Genomic DNA, 23,330 nt, shown 5'->3' with positions numbered 1-23,330 from the left:
GCTTGCTACTTAAAAATATATATATTTATTTATTTAATTAATTTATTTTTTTTTGGCTGTGTTGGGTCTTAGTTGTGGCATGTGGGATCTTTGTTGAGGCCTGTGGGATCTTTCGTTGTGCTGCAGGGGCTCTTCATTGTGGCGCACGGGCTTCTCTCTAGTTGTGGTGTGTGGGTTTTCTCTCTTCTAGTTGTGGCATGTGGGTTCTCTAGTTGAGGCGTGTGAGCTTAGTAGTTGTGGCACGCGGGCTTAGTTGCCCCAAGGCATGTGGGATATTAGTTCCCAGACCAGGGATCAAACCTGCATCTCCTGCGTTAGAAGACAGATTCTTTACCACTGGACTACTAGGGAAGTCCCCTGGATCCATTTTCGTACTAGTTCATTTCCTATTAGTCTGAAGAACTTCCTTTAGTATTTTTTTAGAACTTTAAAAAAATAAGATGTAATTCACTGCTATATAATTCACCCTTGAAAAGTGTTCAGTTTAGTGATTTTTAATATATTCACCAAATTGTATAGTCATGACCACAGTCATTTTAAGGACGTTTCAGCACTCCAGAAAGAAACCCTGTGTCCTCTACTAGTCACTCCGCATTTTCCTCCAGCCAGTATTCAACCCCACCCACCGATATGCAACCACCAGTCTCTCTTTTGTCTCTGGATTTGCCTTTTTTGGACATTAAATGGGATCATACAGTATGTGGTCTTTTGTGCTTTACTTAGCATAATGTTTTCAAGGTTCATGTTGTAGCATGTATCTGTACATAATTCCTTTTATTACTGAATAATATTCTGTTTAGATACACTACATTTTATTTATCCATTTATTACTTGGTAAACATTAAGGTTGTTTCTGCTTTTTGACTATTAGAAATAATGTTGCTATGAACATTTGTGTGCAAGTGTTTGTATTGAATAAGTTGTGGATGTTCATAAGCCCATTCTTTCCCCACTGAATTTATTGTCTTGGCACCCTTGAATTGAATTCAATTGAAAATCAATTGAGGGACTTCCCTGGTGGTCCGTTGATTAAGACTCCTTGCTCCCAGTGCAGGGGGCACAGGTTTGATCTCTGGTCAGGGAACTAGGATCCCAAATGCTGCATGGCACTGCCTTAAAAAAAAAAAAGAAAAGAAAAGAAAAAAAAATCAATTGATATAAAAGTGGGCAGGTATTACTGAACCTTGAATTCTGTTCAGTTGATTGGTATGTTTAGCTTTATGCTGATTACTGTAGCTTTGTAGTAAGTTTTGAAATTGGGAAGTATGAGTCCCCATTTGTTTCTATTTTTCAAGATACTTTGAGTTATTTTAGGGTCCCTTGCATTTCTATATGAATTGTACAATCAGCTTCTCAATTTTTACAAAAATCCCAGGTGGGGCGTTGATAGGGATTGTGTTGACTCTGCAGATCACTTTTGGGGAGTATTGCTGTCTCACCTATATTAAGTCTTCTAGTACGAAACTGCGGAATATTTACCCTTTTTTTTTTCTTTTTTTTTTAGGTTGGCTTTAATTTTTTTCCAACAGTTGTATAATTTTCTGTGTAAAAGCCTTACAATTTTTTGGTTCAGTTAAGTTTTTTTTTTTTACATCTTTATTTGAGTATAATTGCTTTACAATGGTGTGTTAGTTTCTGCTTTATAACAAAGTGAATCAGTTATACATATATTCCCATATCTCTTCCCTCTTGCATCTCCCTCCCTCCCACCCTCCCTATCCCACCCCACCAGGCGGTCACAAAGCACTGAGCTGATCTCCCTGTGCTATGCGGCTGCTTCCCACTAGCTATCTACCGTATGTTAAGTGTTTTATTCTTGTTGATGCTGTTGTAAATAGAGTTGTCTTCTGAATTTCATTTTTGACGTTTGTTCCTAGTGTGCAGGATTACAGTTATTTTGCTGTGTGTTGATCTTGGATCCTGCAATCTTGCCAAACTCATTTATTCCAATAGTTCTTTTAGTGGATTTCTTAGGACTTTTAGTTCTGTATCCACAGAGTTTAGTATCTCTGGGGAGTTCTGGAACCAGTCTCCCTCAGAACTGGGGGCCAGCTGTATACAAGATCATGTCATCTACAAATGGAGATTTTTTTTTTTACTTCTTTTCAATCTGGATGTCTTTTATTTCTTTTTATTGCCTGATGTCCTTGGCAGATCCTCTAGTATAATTACTGTAAGTAAAAGTGGTGAGAACTAATATCCTTGTCTTGTTTCAGTCTAAGGAAGTAGTATTTTTTATGAAGTATGAATTCTTTCAGATGTCTGAAAATGTCTTTAGCCTTGAAGGCTTCTTTTGGTAGATCTAGAACACTATGTTGACTCTTTAAATGCTTTATGATGGATCTCATTCATTGTCTTCTGTTTTAGTGTTTCCAATGAGTAGTTAGTCTGTTCTCATAGTTTTCTCTGTAGTCTCATGTGTCTTTTTTTCTTCCTTGCTTATAAGGTTTTTCTCTTGATGTTTTTTTCAGCTGTCTGGTCTTCATGTACCTAGGTATGATTTTCTGCTTGGTGTTTGCTGAGCTTTTGGATCTGTGGATTAAAATCTTTCATTTTTGGAATATTTTTGTTCAGTTTCTCTTCAAATGTTTCTCCTTTCTTTCTCCTACCTTTTTGGAGGTGCAACTGCTAGTATGTTAAATCATCTGATGTGTGCCATAGGTCTCTGACACTTCTTTTGCTTTTCCTTTTTCTCTATCCTTCAGTCTAGATGATTTGTAAATTTCAGCTCACCTCAGTTTTAAGGGTAGGATTGAACTCCTTTCAGACAGGGCCTTGGGATCTAAGTGCTGTGAGAATGTAAGTTTCTGATTTCAGGCCAAGTTTCTGCATCACTAGAAATTCTGCAAAAGTCCCCTGGAGGATAATTGGTGGGAGCAAGGACTTGTCTTCTCTTTGAGGTCCTCCAGATCTAGTCTGCCCATACTCAGGCATTAATAGTTTGGTTTCTCTGTGTTTCCGCAAAGATTCTTTGCCTATAACAGCTTTTTTCTCTCTTCACTTGTGCTTCAAGCAATGTAAATGCCACTGAGGGTTGAAAGCAATAGCAATCTGTGGTCACTTGGAGAAGGCTGGTCCCTCTCTGGAATTCAGTTCATTTAAACTTACTTGTACCCAGAGGTCTTCAGTGACTTTAAAGAAAGAATAGGATTTTGAGTTTATCTAGTGTTTTGTCATTGTTATGGCAGAAGTTATGGTCTTTGTGAACTTCTGTATTCTAACTGGAAGTGGAAGTCCTCCATTGAAGAATTTTTGAGTAAGGTCAAGATCTTAAGTCAGTTTTGCAAGGAACAAGTAGATACAGATCGATTTAATGGTTACTTTTGCATATTTGAGGTAAATGAAAGTTTTACAGATAAAGTGACTTTAACTGGGTTAGTGAGTAGTTCTAACCTGTCCTCAAGATACATGGGTATAGTTTATGTGCTTTCAGTGATGAATTGGGAGAAATGAGAAACTAAAAAGTTTGTTTTGTTTTTTGATGAATTATAAACACTTAAGTCGAGACAGGTTATATGTCCTTGCCTTCATCCTCCCTGTCCTTTTATTTTGGAAGAACTAATGCTGGATTCTTTACATTGAAAGTGAGTTTTGCAATTTTAAATTTGAAAAATCACCTGGCACCAACATTGGGACTACAATGAAAAAACTACTGGCTTGTACATTTAAAAATGGTTAAAACGTTATGTTTTATGTTACATGAATTTTATCTCAATTAAAAAAATCAGTGAGCTGTTTGAAAGGCCCTTCCTGATGTTTATTTTAATTTTTAATTGTAACGGACACTTGTTTGTTTTTATTGGCAGTTGTTGATCAGTGTGTACATTACTAGAGTCTGATTTTGGATCAGTGCAAGCTTTCAAAATTGAGTTCATTTGAAGAATACCATTAGCAGAAAACATGTTATAACATATCTTGCTTTTTGATTTAGTGATGAGAGTTACTTGTTAAAACTTTACCCTTTAGTTTATATATTTTTCAAGAGAAATTGACAGAATATGTAAAAGTGTGATGTTGATAAACTGTTTTTGAGAACCTTGTTATACAGTGGTTTTTTTTTTTAATGAATGGCTCTTGAAATCTGATGTGATTTTACTTGGTTTCCAACAGTCTTTTTTTTTTTTTCTTTCCCCTCCTGAGTGTTATTTATGGATAGTTCTGTCCTTTTTAACTCTCCCTCCCCTGTCTCTCCAGTCTTGTTGGCAACAATTTTGAAGATGGCTCCCATGTAACATCACCATTAAACCCAAATGAAAACTTCAATGTTGTCATTAAAGAAGAGCCTCTAGACGATTATGAATATGAACTTGGTGAGTGCCCAGAAGGGGTCACTGTGAAACAGGAAGAGACAGATGAGGAAACAGATGTGTACTCAAACAGTGATGATGATCCTATACTAGAGAAACAGTTGAAGAGGCACAATAAAGCTGATAAACTAGAAGCTGACCATCCTTCTTCTAAATGGCTACTACCAAATAGCCCATCAGGTGTTGCTAAAGCTAAAATGTTCAAATTAGATGCTGGAAAGATGCCAGTAGTCTATCTGGAGCCCTGTGCTGTCACCAAAAGCACAGTGAAGATTTCTGAGCTCCCTGATAACATGCTTTCCACATCTCGGAAGGATAGAACTTCTGCGTTGACAGAATTAGACTATTTGCCTACGTACATTGAAAATTCTAATGAGACTGGCTTCTGCTTAGGCAAGGAATCAGAAAATGGTCTTAGAAGACATTCACCAGATCTCAGAGTGGTACAAAAATATCCCTCACTTAAAGATCCTCAGTGGAAATATCCTGATATATCTGACAGCATTAACACAGAAAAAATACTTGATGGTTCAAAGAGTTCAGTTGGGGACTCATTTTTAGGAAAAGAAGACTTGGGCAGAAAGAAAAGTATGCTTAAGATTTCAACGGCCTCCAAGACTGTGAATGCTAATCAGAATGCCCCTCCAAGTGTCCCTGGAAAAAGAGGAAGGCCACGAAAACTGAAACTTTCTAAGGCAGGGCGGCCACCTAAAAACACAGGAAAATCTTTAACTTCTACAAAGAACACTCCTATGGGCCCTGGGAGTACCTTTCCAGATGTGAAACCTGATCTGGAAGATGTAGATGGTGTTCTCTTTGTTTCCTTTGAATCGAAGGTAAGATTGTCATTTTCAGCATTCTTTCCAAGGTCAAATAATCATCATTGAATTGTATACTGGCTGATAACTAACTAAGAATATAGTTACTGTGAATGCATCCATTATGTGAGGTTGTGTGCACCGGGAGGGGAGTATCTCCAAAATATTGGGTTAACAGGCATTACTTAAGGTATTTGTTTGAATGGACTTAAAAAATTATGTATGTTTTGATTACGATTTTGGAGTTTTTTTGTGTGTGTGGCCTCTCCCGTTGCTGAGCACAGGCTCCGGACGTGCAGGCTCGGCGGCCATGGCTCATGGGCCCAGCCGCTCCGCGCGGCATGTGGGATCCTCCCGGACCAGGGCACGAACCCGCGTCCTCTGCATTGGCAGGCAGACTCTCAACCATTGTGCCACCTGGGAAGCCCTTGATTACGATTTTTGCATTGTGTTTAGTTGGAATTTTTAAAATCTTTGGCTCTTAGTGGAATTTTCATTATTATATTATGGACTTTGAAAAGGCATAAACACATGAAAAGTTTACTAACTCTTTTGAGATACTCTATCCACTGATTTTTATCAGCAATAGCAGAATACCATTGGAGAACAAAAAATTAATAGTCTTATTAATTCTGCTGTCACAATGATAGTTTCCTTGTTTATTTTACTCCAGCTCTTCAACTAGACTGTTTTTCTTTTAGATTGTTGTAGAAGCCTAATCTTTCTAAATTAGCTACACAGAGGTTGAATTCTCTCTGCCTGTTCTTTTCCTTCCTCCTTGTTAATTGCTGAGTAAGCTGTCTTTACACAGGCTCTAAGAAATCAGTATACAAGTTATGATAAATTGGATAAATGTACAAGTTATGATAAATACAGTTTTAAGTCAGTTAGCTGAGTATATTATCTTTAAATTTTTTGCCCCCCCATTATTAAAGTGAAAAGTATCAAAGTGAAAAAACATTCAGAAAATAGCAAAAAGTATGAAAATGAAAAAAAATCTTCCTAGTTTACTTTTAAACCTTTAGAAGTGATATGAACTACTTTTTCTCTTTCCTTTTCTTTTTTTTTCTTTTTTTTAATATAGGAAGCTCTAGATATTCATGCAGTTGATGGAACAACAGAAGAATCCTCTAGTCTTCAGGCATCAGCCACAAATGACCCAGGTATTATATAATAGTAAAAAAGAGGAAGATATTGGGAGTTTGGCTCTAGAAGTGAAAGATGCAATGTGTATTCTTCTGTAGTAATAGTAGCTTATTTTATCATTGCTTTCTGAATAGGTTGCAGAGCAAGAATTTCCCAGTTGGAAAAGGAATTGATAGAAGATTTGAAGGCCTTGCGGCACAAGCAGGTCATACATCCTGGTCTTCAGGAAGGTATAATTCTCTAAAAAATATACAAGCCAATTTTTAATTTTGTTCTGTTCTCTCCTTCTCCTGTCTTTCTCTTCTTCCCTCTTCCCTTTGCTCCTTCCCCTCTTTTTTCTGTTTTTCCTCCTTTCCCCCATCCTTGATTTGATTTCTTTCAGCCCCTCTCTCAGCTTGCATTTTTCTCTTTTCTCTGTCCATGATTCTTTCCCTTAGCTTAAAAACACATCTAGGTCTTTTTTATCCTAAGAAACCTTTCAAACTCTGAAGATACTGTCTTATCGTTGTGAAGCTAATATATTATGCATTAAAAAAACGTATCATGATAAGAAAGTGGTGTTTTCTCTTTTCTTTCTTATAACCCCATTTTATTTACTTTAAATTTTGGTTGCTTTTGTTTCTGTGGGGTTTTTGAAGGTTTTTTGTTTTGCTTTTGGAGGGGAAGAGCCTACTTTTTCTGGTATACTTAGTAATATATTTAACTGTAAAGAGAAGAATACTTATCTGTCTCATTGTGTGGCTGTAAAAATTTTATATATTTCATATTTTGCTGGCGATTTAATTTAAAATTTTCATGATTACCTATTTTGTTGCCATAGTTTATCTTGGCCTTGATCATATCATTTAATTCTTTTTTTTTAAATAGCAAAATTTAGTATCCTTATTGCCATCATAGTTAACTACTGACTTTCCGATTTGCACTGTAAATGAATGACTGTAAGCCCATGCCCCAATTTTTATTTTCCTTATACATTTGATTTTAGGTGTGCTTCTTGGAGTAGTTTATTGAGTTTTTGACTGTTAGTCAATTTTCATGAGAGTCTAAGCATTGTATGCCAACAAACAAAACACTGATTTATAAAACAACCATTCAGTTTCTAAATTAGATGGTGATACTTGAACTTTTGCTTTAATGAGGGACTGTGTGACAGTGTGATCTTAAAGTATGCAAATTTCAATCCAAGTGATAAGGACTGGGTACTGTGGATTGTAATGGAAAATCACAGTCACATCATAGTAGTTTTGCTGGTAATAATGTTTGCTGTCATTTATCGTAAGCTTTCACTTCTGCTATTTTATTTAAATAATTTTCTCTATCAGTTAAGTTGTCCTTTCTCCCCCCACTTTTCCTTTTTTTCCTTAGGTACTCTGATAATATATAAATATTATAACATTTGTATTGCATTCTTTCAACCTAATCCCCCATTTGTTTTATAGTCTTAGTTCTAGAGTTAAATATATTCAGTGCTCCCTGCTGGTCTTTTTGCTCTGGTTTGTTTGCTTATTTTTTCCTGTTTGGGTAAGGTTTGAGTTTTTTCCTTCCCTTATAGACATTTTAGTCAAATCTGTAACTTTTTGTGTATTGGGTGTTCAAAGTCAAATGCTTATGGAAACTAAGCAGGTAACGTAAAGTGAAATTAGCCTGAATTTGGGGATGGTGTTGGACTCTGGTGGGCTGGAGCATAGGTTCCTGTTCTAAAGGGGCAGTCATATCAGTGGATTGTCAAATGGGAATGTAGGCTCAGTATTTTCAGAAATTCCTATTGTTCTGTAAAAGGTAAAGTTAGTATTTTTTTGTAACGTGTTTCAGTTTTAAGTGGTGTCAGCTGATACAGTTTTTTGGGCAAAAAAGTGTGTGAGGCATCAGTTTTCACCTGCCATACAGATTATGCATTTGGTGTTCAAGCTTGTATTAATCCTCACATTGTTAAAGTTAATTCAACAACATTCTTTTTTTTTGTGTGCGGGTCTCTCACCGTCGTGGCCTCTCATGCTGTGGAGCACAAGCTCCAGACGCGCAGGCTCAGCAGCTGTGGCCCACGGGCCCAGCCGCTCTGCGGCATGTGGGATCTTCCCGGACCAGGGCACGAAGCCGCGTCCCCTGCATTGGAAGGTGGATTCCCAACCACTGCGCCACCAGGGAAGCCCCAACTACATTCTTATATAGTTTTACTTTTTTAAACAGTTAAATCTGTAATCCATGTGTCACTGTTCATAATATATGATGTAGAGTTCTAGTTTGGATTTTTTTCTTTATTTTACTTTGGCAGATGTCTCCCCCATCCCCCAAGCTTTGCTTCTTAAGACTTAAAATATTAAAAGAATTAAGTTAGTTTGGCTAAATATTTGTAGTAACTGGTGGTTACTACATCAGTTGATGGTGCCAACTCCAAGTATCTGAAGATAATGAAAATATTCTTCCAGGTCCCTTTCTAAAAACTGATGCTTGAAGTAATTTATTAAATTTCAATTCAGTAATGTCGTATTTCTTTGCTTTTCCATCAACTGTAGAGTTTCATTATTCTTTATAAAATAAGCACCTACAAATCCAAAACGTTTTTGAGATGAAAAAAGCTTGAAAAACTTGAAAAGCTTTTTCAGCTTGCTTTGAAATTGTGGAAGAAATGTTGATTAAGCCTGAGAAAATGTTCTTGTTGTTGATAGTTTTGTTGCTAAAATAAAATAAGATTCTTAATTTTGTTTTCCACAGTATATTTTTTCTCCTATACTTTGCTACATCAAAATTCGTTTCTTTTCTAAGTCCATCAACCTGAAATTATCATGTTTTTGATCTTTAAAGGTATTTTTGTAAAAGCTTTTCTGTTTCATTGCTACCAAGTTAATTCTATGTTAATTGTTAAGTGAATTTTTTGTTTTAGATAAGTTTTAGATTTGCAGAAAAATTGGGACCATAGTACAGAGAGTTCCCATATACTCAGCATACAGTTTCTCCTGTTATTAACATCTAACATTAGGGCAGTACATTTGTTACAATTAGTGAACTAATATTGATATATTATTATTAACTATAGTCCTTAGTTTATTCAAATTCCCTTAGTTAATTTTTTTTGTTCCAGGATCTCATCTAGGAAATCACATTACATTTAGTAGTTGTGTCTCCTTAGGATCTTGTTGGCTGGGACAGTTTCTCAGACTGTTTTGTTTTTAATTACCTTGACAATTTTGAGGAGTACTGGTCAGGTATTGTGTAGAATGTCCCTCAGTTGGGATTTGTTTGATGTTTTTCTCATGGTTAGACTGGGATTATATGTTTATAGGAGGAAGACAACAGAGGTAAAGTGCCATTCTCACCTCACCTTATCAAGGGTACATATTATCAACATGATTTGTCACTGACTTTTTATGTTGCACTCTTTGGAAGTCACTGTGTAGTCCACACTTAATGAGTGGGAAGTTATGCTCCACTTTCTTGAGGATGGAGTATCTGCATAAACTACTTGGCATTCTTCTGCAACCAGAGATTTCTCTTTTCTCCCTCATTTTTATCCAATCATTTATTTATATCAGTGTGGACTCCTGTCAGTTTTAATGTTAAATTCCCTTATGATAATATTTCCAGAGCACTCTGCCTCTTTAGTTACTTAAAAAATACTCTGTACTGTTAAATCAATGGTTAGCTGGAGTTTTTCTTATATAAATGTCTATTTTTCTGTTCATTGTTGGCTAGTTATATAGGTGTTCATTCCTCTGTTTTTTTGTGGATACCTCCTATTTAAGTGGGTTTAGCTAGAGGCAGGCATTTTTGGCTACAGTTTATTGTCTTAGGTGACTCTGCTCTGAACCTAGAGGGTTATCTGTTTTTGTTTCTACTTTTATGGGTCTTTTTTTTAATGGTGTGATAATATTTCTTTAAGAAGTTGCTCCTAATATGGTGAAAAGGCAAAAGCAGTCAGACGTATGATTTAGTTTAAACTACCATGTGGAAAAGGTTTTATGTTTTTTGGGGGATGTGCTAAGAATTATTTAACTATCTTATTTTTGCAAGATAAAGTTATTATCATTCATATGAAACCGACTGAGTCTGAGTCTCAAATATCTATTATTCAGGGAAGGATTTTCTTGAAGGGCAAACATTTCAAGATGTGCAGGTAAGCTAAATTGGGAATTACTTTGAGCAGTGTCCATGTGCCATTGACCTCTCAACCTTTAGGGCTTTAAAAAATTGTAAGTATATTTAAAATTAATTTGGTCTTTTTGTTGATGTTTTTAGGATCACTTGGTATCACTTTTGGGGGAAGGTGGCAGTTCAAAGTATTAGTAAATGCAGACAAGAAGATATGTGGGGGAAGCAGTCTCTAAATTTGATTGTCTACCTATTTGGCTGTATGGGTACACTTTTAATGACTTAATTCCTTTCTTCTTTCTCTGTAGGCAGCTGTTCTGGCAGTTTTTGTCTATAATAATAATAGAGTACTTTTCTCTTTTCAAGGCACTACAGTATCTCAGTTTATGCTTTGTTTAGGATTCTGTTTCACTTGCATTTCTGCAATATTTTGCTTTTTGGTTTCAGTCTACTCTCCCTCTCTGCCTTTCCTAGTTAATTCCTACTTATTCTAATTTAAGAATTACACTCTCTGTAAAGTTTTACCAGATTGCCTTGGGCTTTTCAAGTATCATTTGTTTTACCTCTTACAGTATTTTATCCTATTGTAACTACTAATGAATCAGTTGGGAAAACATAACACAAAAGCTCCTTGAGGTCTGGGAAATGTCTTTTATCTCTATCATCATCTATATTACAGAGCATTTCAAAGAGAAGGCACGGTTACTTCTTAAAACGTGAAACTCAGTGTGGTGGATTGATACTATTATTTTTTGGATTGGTATTATTTCACTGATGAGGAAGCAGAAGCTAAGAGAAGTTTAGCCCAAAGACAAGATTAGAAACCACTTGTTTTGACTCATATTATTTTCTCCCCAGTTGATTGAAACATGAGGAAATAATATTTTATTGATGTTAATTTTAATCACATGTGATTAAAATACACATGATAAAATGATATTTATTTTAAAGAACTAGAATTACAAACTAATTTATGTGGAGGATATACAAATTAGCCTTAAGAACTTGTGGCTTGTAACCTGCCTAGTGTTTTCATCTTTTAGGAAACCAGTACTATGTAAGCTTTTTATTGGAAACCTGTACCTATGACTTGTAGTAGTTATTACTACGGTAGTTGATGCTTTGAATTCCTTTTGGTTTCAGTTTTGTTAAAATTTAAATTAAATACTTTCTTGCTCAATAATATGAAGCCAGTAATTCACAAACAAGGAAATCCAAATTAGAAGATTGTCACTGGTAACAGAAAAAATGCAAATTTAAGAACAATAGGATATAGATTTATACCAGTAAGATTGGGACAGTTTTAAAAGTCCAGTGATATAAAATGTTGGAGAGGATGTGGATCAACAAGAACTCTTACACTATTGAGGGGAGTATAAATGGAGAGTAATTTGGCAATCTAGTGAACAGCTTCCCAACTAGAGCAGTGTTGCATGTGGTTATCCATGATTGTGTGACAGGTATGCTCTTGAGACACTGATCTCCTCAGAGTGGCCAGGCAAGACCAAGGGAAATTAATAACTGTAGAACTGGTTGCCTCCAGCCATAAGTAGCCTCATGTTTATCCCAGTTTGTTATGTAATCATTGTTTTCTTATATGCCATTACATAAGGATTCAGAATAACTAGGTGTGTCAGTTAGAATTCTTAATCGCAAACATGAGAATACACTCTATAGGTGAAATAGAATACGAATTTATTAAGGAATATCAGATGACTTACAGAGAGGCAGAGAAAAGGAAAAATGCCCAAATTACATTCCCCAAGAGCTCATACCAGCAATCTCACAACATTGGGCAATTACCACCATTTTCAATATGGACACTGAACACAGTATACTACAGCTAGGATGTTGGTTACTCTTACCTCTAAAAGTTCTTAACTTGGCCAAACACTGTCACTCTCATTAATACAGTTCTGCACAGTATTCCTTTCCTCATGGTGCTCTCTTCTAAATTGAAGCCTTTTATGGCTGCATCTGTGTTTTAACACCTCTTCCTTGAAGAGGTGGGGGTTATAATGTGGAAAAGTAATAGCTATAGGAAAGGTTCTCAGAATATTTTGGGCAGCCACATATATGTCAAACACAGTATCCAGTAAATTGAAGATGAACATATCCCATTACATAGCAATTCCGCTCTTGGGTAAATGCCATAAGGAAAAGCTCAGTGCACTAGAGAAGCTTTCATACATGTTCATGTGTGTGATGTACATTCTTGTACAAGATGTACAGTTATACTGCAGCATTGTTTGTAATAGTTTAAAATAGGAAACAATTCTCACTACGAGGAGAATGGTTAATAAATTGGAGTAATTCATAATCTGGAATAGTGTACAACAGTGAAAATAAATCATGCAGAGATAAATGTGTCAACATAGACAAATCTTAGATGTAAAATGTTAACCAAAAAAAAAAAAAGATGTAAAATAAATGTTTTCCCAAAAGATTGCCTCTTAACCTACAAATAAGCCATAGTATTTATAGGCTCCATTAACCATAAATATCAGTAATAATAACTAAAGAATTAGTAGCCTTAATTAGGCCAGAAGCACAGACTATGGCAAGTTTGTATTAGAGGTCCTAGGAAATCTCGGCTACAAAGCGTTAAAGTACAAAAGATCTGAATTCTGCTATGTTTATGTATTAGTTATCTATTGTTGCTTAACAAATTCCCACAAACTTAGTACCTTAAAACAACACATTTACTGTCTCAAAGTTCTGTGGGTCAGGTGTTTGGGCATGGCTTAACTGGGTCCTCTTCTTAGGGTCTCACAAGGCTGCAATCAAGATGTCAGACCTGGTTCCTCATCAAAGGCTTGACTGGGGAGGGATCTGCTTCCAGTTTCCCTCAGATTGTTGGCAGAATTTATATCCTTGTAGCTCTAGCAGGATGGGTGGGTGATATACTTACTCCTATATTATCACATACACATAATCATGTATGTACATCCTGCCCCTTTTGCTACATTCCATCAGAAGCAAATCACAGGCCTCACCCACACTCAAGAAGGGAAGGGGAGGAGTATGCAAATATGTAATACCCAGGAGGTGAGGATCATGAGGCCACCTTAAAATCTGTCACTTTCAATTTTTATTTCATCATTTCTGTTCTCCACTTTTTCTTGATCTCTATTATCCCCCTACCTCACCCCACCCCACCCCCCAACCAAAGATTAAAAAAAAACAAAATGATTTGTGGTCCTTTTTTCTTGTAGTTGGCTTAAAATTGAATTCAGTGGATCCAGCAATGAGTATTGATCTTAAATACTTGGGAGTACAGCTACCTTTGGCTCCAGCCACTAGCTTTCCTTTCTGGAACCTTACAGGAACCAACCCTGCCTCACCTGGTGAGTGCGTAGCGTTTGTAAAGTCAAACAAATTTGTGATAAAAATAAAATGCTACCATTGTTACAGACATATAGGGTACTCTAATGTAGATCTTTTATCTAGTGATGAGTCTTAATGATGATTTATACATTTTAGATGAAATTTTAGTAGCTAATTAGATATTAAATATTGGCTTGCTAGAATTTTGATCATCTTTTTTACTTTTTCTTTTATAGATGCTGGATTTCCCTTTGTTTCTAGGACAGGGAAGACTAATGACTTCACCAAGATCAAGGGATGGAGGGGAAAGTTTCATAGTGCTTCTGCATCTAGGAATGAAGGTAATCAGCTTTTTAAAAATTTATAAATACATTCTGAAACATGTGGCCAAAGACTTTTATTAAAAGTAAGCCTTGGTTGTTTTTCTTTATCTCCTTTCCATGCTTTAAAATATACTGAAAATAATTGTCTTGGCTGTTTTTGTTCATTTTCTGTGTCCCATAGTCCCCATCCTGCGGTTCAGTCACTAACCATATCAGGCTTAAATAATCCTTGCAGCCTTTTCAAAGTGCACTTCCTTTTGGTTCCTACAGGTATAAAAAGCATCATTCTCAAGCATTATTTCAGAACTGTGTACTTCAGAGCTGTATGGTGATTCCCAATAGCATTGTAGTACTTCAAAATAAACTTCTAAATCTAATCTAAAATCTGAATTTTGACTGTATGCTTATTGGTCTCCTTTCTTAGTGCTTTTCCTTTCCCATTACACTTGTTTGCAGTTACACTCTAGCCAGATAAATTTACCATTTGTCCAATACAGTTTTTCTCATCTTTGAATCTTCGTAGTGTTATCATAGTGTAATGCTTGTCTTTCTACTAAACTTGCTTTTTCTTGTTCCATAAAAACTAAATTTTATACTCCTCTTCTGGTGCCCTTATCCTCTTCCCTTGTGTTTTGTGTCAGAATTCAGGTATTGCAATCCCTTAAGTAACCTCTTGGTGTTCTGTTGAGGTCAAATTTAAGTATAGTTTTTGCATTTATGTTTTTATTTATGTCTCATCTCTATACTAAGGTCCTAAGAGGTTGTCGACTCTTAGTGTTAATTATTACTATTGTTAGCACTTTGCAAAATTAATGTTAAATATATGTAATAAGATAATTTTAGATAATGGACTTTAATGTAATTAGTATATGACATTCAGTGTCTTTACTTGGCTTTATATTTTATATTTTTCCTTACTTCCGAGGAAGGATAGTTTGGAAGATTTAGTGGCTTATAAATTAATGCTCCTGGCCTTTTTTAAAAAAATTTAATTAATTTTTGGCTGAGTTGGGTCTTCGTTGCTGCGCACAGGCTTTCTGTAGTTGGCAGGGAGCGGGGGCTGCTCTTCGTTCTGGTGCGCGGGCTTCTCATTGTGGTGGCTTCTCTTGTTGCAGAGCGTGGGGTCTAGACGCGCGGGCTTCAGTAGCTGTGGCACGTGGGCTCAGTAGTTGTGGCTCGTGGGCTCTAGAGCACAGGCTCAGTAGTTGTGGCGCATGGGCTTAGTTGCTCCGTGACATGTGGGATCTTCCCGGAACAGGGATCAAACCCATGTCCCCTGCATTGGCAGGCGGATTCTTAACCACTGCGCCACCAGGGAAGCCCCTGCTCCTGGCCTTTTTAAGTATATTTTTCTATATATATAAAGATCTGTCCTGGATTTAAGTATCTGTGTCTCTTTATTTCTAGGTGGAAATTCAGAAGGTTCGTTGAAAAACCGTTCTGCTTTCTGCAGTGATAAGCTGGATGAGTACTTGGAAAATGAAGGCAAGCTGATGGAAACAAGCATGGGTTTCTCTTCTAATGCTCCTACATCTCCTGTGGTATACCAGCTTCCCACCAAGAGTACCAGCTATGTTCGAACACTTGATAGTGTACTGAAGAAGCAATCTACCATTTCCCCTTCTACCTCTTACTCTTTGAAGCCTCATTCTGTACCCTCTGTCTCTCGAAAGGCAAAGTCTCAAAACAAACAGGCACCTTTCAGTGGCCGAACTAAATCATCTTATAAATCCATTTTACCATACCCTGTTTCACCAAAGCAGAAACATAGTCATACTATTCCGGGAGATAAGGTTACCAAGAATTCTTCAACCACCATCTCAGAAAATCGGGTGAATAACTTGGTTGTGCCAACTTTAGATGAAAATACATTTCCAAAGCAGATTAGTTTGCGGCAGGCACACCAACAGCAGCAGCAGCAGCAGCAACAGGGCACTCGCCCTCCAGGATTGTCTAAATCTCAAGTGAAGCTAATGGATCTGGAAGACTGTGCACTTTGGGAAGGAAAACCAAGGACCTATATCACTGAAGAGCGAGCAGATGTATCCTTAACAACTCTGCTTACGGCTCAAGTAAGTATCTGTTGTTTTCCAGAAGCATATTAGTCTTGGCTAGAGAGAATTAGGTAGTCAGGAGAAATGGGAATGGGGCTTTTTGACAGGAGGATGGGGCTTTTAGTTACCTTAGTGACAACTAAGGAAATGTCTTCCACGTTTGTTCTTCTTTATCAACTAGACACCATGTGTAGATTCCTCCTGCCAGCAGAGGGAGACTGTACAATTGTGCTTTTGAATTGTCCCTCTCCTGTGTAAAGGCAGCTGGCCATTCTGAACTTTCCTAATTTCATTCTCCAGCATGTGGTCAAGTACATTTACTGATTTTGTTAAAACAGCTTTAAAAACTCTGCTTAGATGGTATTAAATTCCAGAAAAATCCCCCAAATTATAAACCTACAGAGAAAAATTTTATATTAAGAAAATTTCATTAATTATTGATTCACCTGTGTTAGCAGCATCAGTGCATGTGAAATGATACAGCAGCACGTGGGTAATTTTTTTGTCATGAAATTTCTGTACTTTCCATTTTTTAAATTCTGTGACTAAATTCTAGAGCTGAAGATCATCAGATGTTGGGACAAAATACAGATTGTGTCCTTTATAATCAATCATTCCTAAAGACTTTTATGCATGTATTATAATGTTCTCTTTTTATTAATTATCATAGAGCAGGGGTCAGTAAACTATTTATGTAAAGGGGCAGATAGTAAATATTTTAGGCTTTGCAGGCCATACAGTCTCTGTTGCAGTTACTCAGCTCTGCTACTCTAATGCCATAGATGTTATGTAAAGGAGTGAACCTGGCTGTGTTCCAATGAAACTTTAGTTAGGATTTGGCCCATGGACCTTAAGTTTGTCAACCCTTGCTATAGAACATTATGCATGATTTCTATTGAGAATACATTCATCCTTGTTGATATTTTGGCTCATAATGAATTAAAATATTCTCTTTCTTGTCAGTGCTATGCATTAGAGTGGGAGATTGCTTAGAGTTCTGTTTATATTCATCATTTGTCCTTTGAATCTGCACTAATCTTGTACTGCTCAGAGTTGGAGAAGGCAGACCAGTATATGACTGTAAGTTGTTAGGGGATGATTTAGTAGATGTATAATATTCTACTTTAACTTTAGGCATCTCTCAAAACTAAACCCATCCACACGATCATAAGGAAACGAGCCCCTCCATGCAACAATGACTTCTGTCGATTGGGTTGTGTATGTTCAAGTCTAGCTTTGGAGAAGCGCCAGCCTGCTCACTGCCGCCGACCAGACTGCATGTTTGGCTGCACTTGTTTGAAAAGAAAAGTTGTACTTGTTAAAGGGGGATCCAAAACTAAGCATTTCCAGAGGAAGACTGCTCATCGTGATCCAGTATTTTACGATAATTTGGGCGAGGAGCAAAGAGAAGAAGAAGAGGGAGTCAGGGAGGAGGAAGAACAATTGAAAGAGAAAAAGAAGAGAAAGAAGCTAGAATACAGTGAGTATTGATTGAGAGTTAAAATAGTATAGTTTTTTTTTTTTTAAGAAAAGTATGGTTATTTCAGGACTTACCCGGTGGTTCAGTGGTTAAGACTTTTTGCTTCCAAGGCAGGGGGCACGGGTTCAATCCCTGGTTGGGGAACTAAGATCCCTCATGCCACACGGTGTGGCCAAAAAAAAAAAAAAAAGAGAAAAGAGGAAAAGTATGGTTATTTGAAAACGTATTTCAAATATTACTTACTTTAATCCTAATCAGTGATCTCATAAGAATTTCTTATTATCCTTAAAATGCTCTTTCTATATGGCACGTGCGACATACACAAAACTGTGCACGCATGCCTTTTTTTAAATTGAAATTTTCTCTTGAAGATAGCTTTTTTGTGCTAAATTTGAATCATTCTCTTATTTGGATTTTCAGAATGCCTTTGAGGCTTCATCTTTTTTTCTGTGTCTTGCCCCCACTCCCTCACTTCACATCCCCATGTTCTTTGAATATACAGATGATCATGGTAATCCATCATTTTCTTTTTTTTACCAAGCTGAATTTAGGTATAATTGACAAATTGCACATACTTAAAGTGTACAACATTGTAATTTGACACATGTATACTTTGTGAAATAATTACCACAATCAAGTCAGCCAGCACACGTCATTTTATTTTCTAAAGGAAGAAGTTTGCAGAGGTCATGGTTAGAGCCACTCATCAGTTGCTTGGAGATTTGGGGACAGAATAAGGGCATAACTGAGTTGAGCATTACGTACTCTTTTGAAAAGCTTTTCCTTTTTGGTATAATGTTATGTAGATTCAAGTTACATATTTCATTTTTGACTTTTTTTCCTTCCTATTGTATCTTTTTATTTTGTTTAAATAGACTGACTATAATTTTACCATGTAATTGAAGAGTTCCTTGCTTCTTAGTTTATTAGAGGATTAATATTCCATTTTTGGCAGTTTATATTTACATTTGTTAATTGCTTGCCATGTACTTCAGTTAGATTAGATAATTAATATTTTTACGTATATTCTTCCAAGATTTTCTATTAATCCACTTGTGTGCCTACGTATATATTTTTATAGAAATGGAACTACTGTGTATGTGGTAACTTATAGAAATTTCATATCATAAAGTCATGTTCTGCTTTCCATATTAACAAGTGCAACTCTATATTACTATTTTAGTTTTAATACCTTCTTATTATTACAGTCCTTTTGGCTGGACATTTAACCTTTATGGGTTTTCAAATAGTACGGTGATGAACATCCATGTTCAGTATAGGCTATTAAAAGTGGAATTGCTGTGACAGTGAGTGCTTTCTAAACATTTATAAATGTTGCTAGAATTATACCAACTACACATTTACCAGTAGTTGGATAGTGCCACTTCTATATTCTTTTTTTTTTTTTTTTTTCTGGCTGTGTTGGGTCATCTTTGCTACGCGTGGGCTTTCTTCTAGTTGCAGCGAGCGGGGGCTACTCTTTGTTGCAGTGCGCGGGCTTCTCATTGTGGCGGCTTCTCTTGTTGCGGAGCACGGGCTCCAGAGCATGTGGGCTTTAGTAGATGTGCCTGGGGTCAGTAATTGGGCTCGTGGGCTCTAGAGCACAGGCTCAGTAGTTGTGGTGCACGGGCTTAGTTGCTCTGTGGCATGTGGGATCTTCCCAGACCAGGGCTCAAACCCGTGTCCCCTGCATTGGCAGGCAGATTCTTAACCACTGTGCCACCAGGGAAGCCCACTTCTATATTCTTAACATTGGATATTCAAACTAATAGGCAGAAATTGATGTCTTGTCTTAAATTTATATTTCTTCAGTGATAGGTTTATTGACCATTTGTCATAAACTTTGTTCTATAAATTGCTTTTTAAAATTCTTTGCTAACTTTTATTGGAGTGGCTTTGTTTTTTTCCCCATATATTTCCAAGAGTTTTATTTTTTTCCAGGTTGTAATTTTGTAATTTATATTTTAATTTTGTTCAAAGGTCTTCCCACCTCCCCTGACAAAGGGAAATCAGAGATTAATCTGGCGGTCTCTTCTTTTTAAGGTTTTGGTTCTTTAGAAAATCCTTCTCTATCCTCAAGATTTTAAAATATTTAGATTAATAAATGGGCTTAAAAAATTAAATTGTTAATATATCTGGAATTTATTTGATGTGAGATTTGTCGTAGAGCTTCATTTTTCCCCCAAATGGCTAGCTAGTTGTACCATCACTTGTTGAGAATAAATACTTTCCTTACTGGTTTAAAATGTCACCTGTGATACAGGAAATTAAAATATACCAGTGTTTGGGTCTGTTTTTGGTTTCTGCTGTCCATTTTGTGACCAGCGCCAGGCTGTTTTAATTGGTATTTCAGTGTTTAAATAAGGTACTACCTTCATATACCTAAATGATCTTTCTGTAAATACGATTTAAAAGGTTTAAAATGAAATATAATACAAAATTATTAATTTAGTTTTATCCATATCTCCTTATTGAGTTTATTCCCATCCTGTACTTACAGCAACACTTTTCCATTTCAAAGCAACAGAAATAAGTTACAAAAGCCACAGCAGTAGGAATACTGTGTATCTGTTAGGTTTATTACTTTGCTTTCTTGGTAGAGTCTTTACCCTGTGTCTTAATCAGAGTTAAACTCCAGAAGGCAGCCAATCAGCATAGTATATTTGGGTTTTCTCACTGGTATAGTCCTTACTGAAAGACATGGTCTACTCTGCTCTAGGAGCTGTTAATTTTCTTGTACTGTTAGGGGACAGTGAGGAAAGGAGGGAAGATATTGTGTTATGATTGCTCTGTAAAAGGAGTAGAAATAGCGAAGAGTTCTTGGAGACAGAAATGTTGCTGAGACCGAAAACAAACAAACAAAAATAAATACAAAAACTGGAAGAAGTTGAAGAAATTTATCAGTATGTTTTGCAAAAAGATAGGAAAACGAGAAAAAAAATTGCTGGGATTTAAAGGAGTTGGAGAAAGTGAGGAGAGAAATGGAAGAGAGAAATTACTCAAAGAAATGATGGTGGAGGCACTTCCCTGGTGGTCCAGTGGTTAAGACTCCGTGCTTCCACTGCGGGGGGTGAGGGTTTGATCCCTGGTCAGGGAACTAAGATCCTGCATGCTGTGCAGCATGGCCCAAAAAGAAAAAAAAAAAAAGAAATGATGGTAGAAAATGTCTCGGAGCTGAAGGACATGACACTTCTGATTTAAAGGGCCCACTGAATACCAGGCAGAAATAATTTTAAGGTGACTCTATCTAGACACAATCTTCTGACGTTTCAGAGCATTGAGGGTGAAGAAGATATCCTGAACTCTTTTAAAGAGAAGGCACTTTTCCTAGGAAGGATTTAGAATCAGTTTGATATCAAAGTAACACTGGACGTTTGCATCATTGTTTCTAAAATCAGAGTCTAGGGACTTCCCTAGTGGTCCAGTGGTTGAGCATTCGCCTTCCAATGCAGGGGATGCAGGTTCAGTCCCTCGTCGGGGAGGATCCCGTATGCCTTGGGGCAACTGGAAGCCCGTGCGCCACAACTACAGAGCCCACTCGCTCTGGAGCTCACGCACCACAACTAGAGAGAAGCCCACGTGCCACAGCGAGGAGCCTGCACACTGCAATGAAAGATCCTGTGTGATGCAACTAAGACCCGACTAAGCCCCCCCCCCCAAACAAAAAATTAGAGTCAAGTGGGGATTGGATGAATTTTTAACCTAGCATTCTTGGCCAAATTATAAATCATAATTTATAATTATGCATGAGATAGAGATATATTAAAACATACAATCAGGATGTAGGAAGTTGATCTCTTGCAGTCTCCTGGTGAATTTCTTGAGGTTGTGCTCCAGAAAATGGAAAACAAAAAATTCAAGAAGCATGAGATAACATCTAGTGAATTGTGGACCCAGCCCAAGAGGGGGAGAAAACAATCTTAGGATGACAACTACAAAGCAAGACTAGAAAGCAAGTAGTCTAATTTAAAGTAGAAAATCAGGGCTTCCCTGGTGGCGCAGTGGTTGAGAGTCTGCCTGCCGATGCAGGGGACACAGGTTTGTGCCCCGGTCCGGGAAGATCCCACATGCCGTGGAGTGGCTGGGCCCGTGAGCCATGGCCGTTGAGCCTGCGCGTCCGGAGCCTGTGCCCCACAACGGGAGAGGCCACAACAGTGAGAGGCCTGCGTACCGCAAAAAAAAAAAAAAAAAAAAAGCTAAAGTAGAAAATCAAAAGATGCTTAGAAGACTATCTTTAAGAGAATATTAGGTTTATTTTAAGAAATGACATGGTTAAGAACCTGGATGATTAATGTTTAGGTGAAGATTCATGCCACCTTCATCAATTAAAAAAAAAACAATTAAGAACACTGAAAGGAAAAAATTTGTACAGGAAAATTATGGTCCAACTATGAACCAATACAATTTTTGGTAAAATTTTGAGCAATTAAGAGTATAAGAAAAGAGAATCTGTTGGACAGTTTCAACAAATTTAGTGGTATAGAATTACATTTTCTTCCTCTAAGGGGTCAGTCACATTAGTTGATTCTACAAGGATTGATCACATAAGCATAATTTTGTAAGCAAATGTATTGGTATTTTGATTTTTAGAATTGGCATATACAAATTGCTAAAGTTCCAAATAGAATTTTAGAACAGAAATCAGTGCTATAAACCATGACAATGTGAAAGTAGCTCTATAACTGGCAGAAGATGAAAAGTGGAGTAGGTTTAGGATGCTAATTTCCTTATCTTTCATCACACTTGAGTCCTTAGCCACTGCTAAATCATGGAGTTGAGGGGAAAGTGTTTGATTTAGGATTATTGAGGTAACCACCAAAACTAAACACAAATGGTTACAAGTAGTCAGTCGTGGGGACTGTGACACTGGGTATGGTGGAAGACTTGCCTTTCATTTTTGTGTCATTTTGTACAGCTTGACTTTTTTCGTGTTTGTGTATTTATTCTGTAGTTAATGTATAAATTAAAAATTATTGTTTTTGATGCATGAAATCTAGGCATTTGATGATAGCTTTTTTGTCATTGTAATAGACTTAAAAATTGTTCTGCCATTAGTGGCCCATTAATCCATTGATGTGAACAGAGGGATATTAACGTTATTAGACAGTCTTTGTGAAGAGCACTGTATAAGGGTATGTCATTTAAATCTTGCAACCTTTTGTGATAAGGAGGTTTCTCCATTTTACAAATACACTAACTGAGTGCTTAGAGCGTTTAAGTGACTTCTTCCTCAAGGTCACATTGCGGTAGGGATTTGAGCGGTAGGGATTTGAACCCAAGTTTTCCAAGTCTTTGTGTTTTTTCTACTGTGTAAGATACAATTTCTGCAATTTGGCCTTCACTCTTATCACCTGTTTACTCTTGCATTGGCCTAAAAATACTGCAGGTGGTATTGATATAAAAGCACTGTGCTTAGCTGCGGGTTGTACCATGACAAAGGATTACAAATCTGGTGTTCCTCCTTTCTCAGCCCACTTAGAATTTTGTTGGAGATGTATACCTACGAGTTAACTTTATGTAAAGAGATCAATAAAATTGATATCTGTAGGAAACTGATTAGGAAAAAAGAACACAAAAATTACCAGTATCAGGAATGAGAAGTAACATTACTGCAGACTTTAAAAGGATAATAAGGAAATATTAGGAACAATTTTATGCCAATAAGTTGGACAATTTAGATGAAATGAACAAATTTTTTGAAAGATACAAAGCTACCAGACTCACTTAAGAAGAAATAAATAATTGCTTAGCCCTGTACCTGTGAACTTGTAGTGAAAACTCCCACAATA

The 23,330-nt window shown here is 36.7% G+C and overlaps 1 protein-coding gene across 12 annotated transcripts in view; it reads left to right on the top strand.

Annotated features, from left to right (window-relative positions):
* The window catches only part of MGA (MAX dimerization protein MGA), a 162,622-nt gene that overhangs the window by 96,212 nt on the left and 43,080 nt on the right, over positions 1-23,330 (top strand). For all 12 annotated transcript variants that reach the window (XM_032621873.1, XM_032621864.1, XM_032621866.1 and 9 more), the window contains exons 3-9: positions 4,195-5,143; positions 6,210-6,288; positions 6,406-6,501; positions 13,573-13,704; positions 13,921-14,025; positions 15,415-16,079; positions 17,196-17,541. In XM_032621873.1, coding sequence (XP_032477764.1) covers positions 4,195-5,143; positions 6,210-6,288; positions 6,406-6,501; positions 13,573-13,704; positions 13,921-14,025; positions 15,415-16,079; positions 17,196-17,541 — 2,372 coding nt within the window. The remainder of the gene's footprint in view (positions 1-4,194; positions 5,144-6,209; positions 6,289-6,405; positions 6,502-13,572; positions 13,705-13,920; positions 14,026-15,414; positions 16,080-17,195; positions 17,542-23,330) is intronic.

The sequence above is a fragment of the Phocoena sinus genome, chromosome 2 (genome assembly GCF_008692025.1).
Source record: "Phocoena sinus isolate mPhoSin1 chromosome 2, mPhoSin1.pri, whole genome shotgun sequence".
Lineage (NCBI taxonomy): Eukaryota > Metazoa > Chordata > Mammalia > Artiodactyla > Phocoenidae > Phocoena > Phocoena sinus.
Note: the sequence above shows the minus strand (reverse complement) of the source record. Positions and strands in the feature narration are given on the sequence as shown.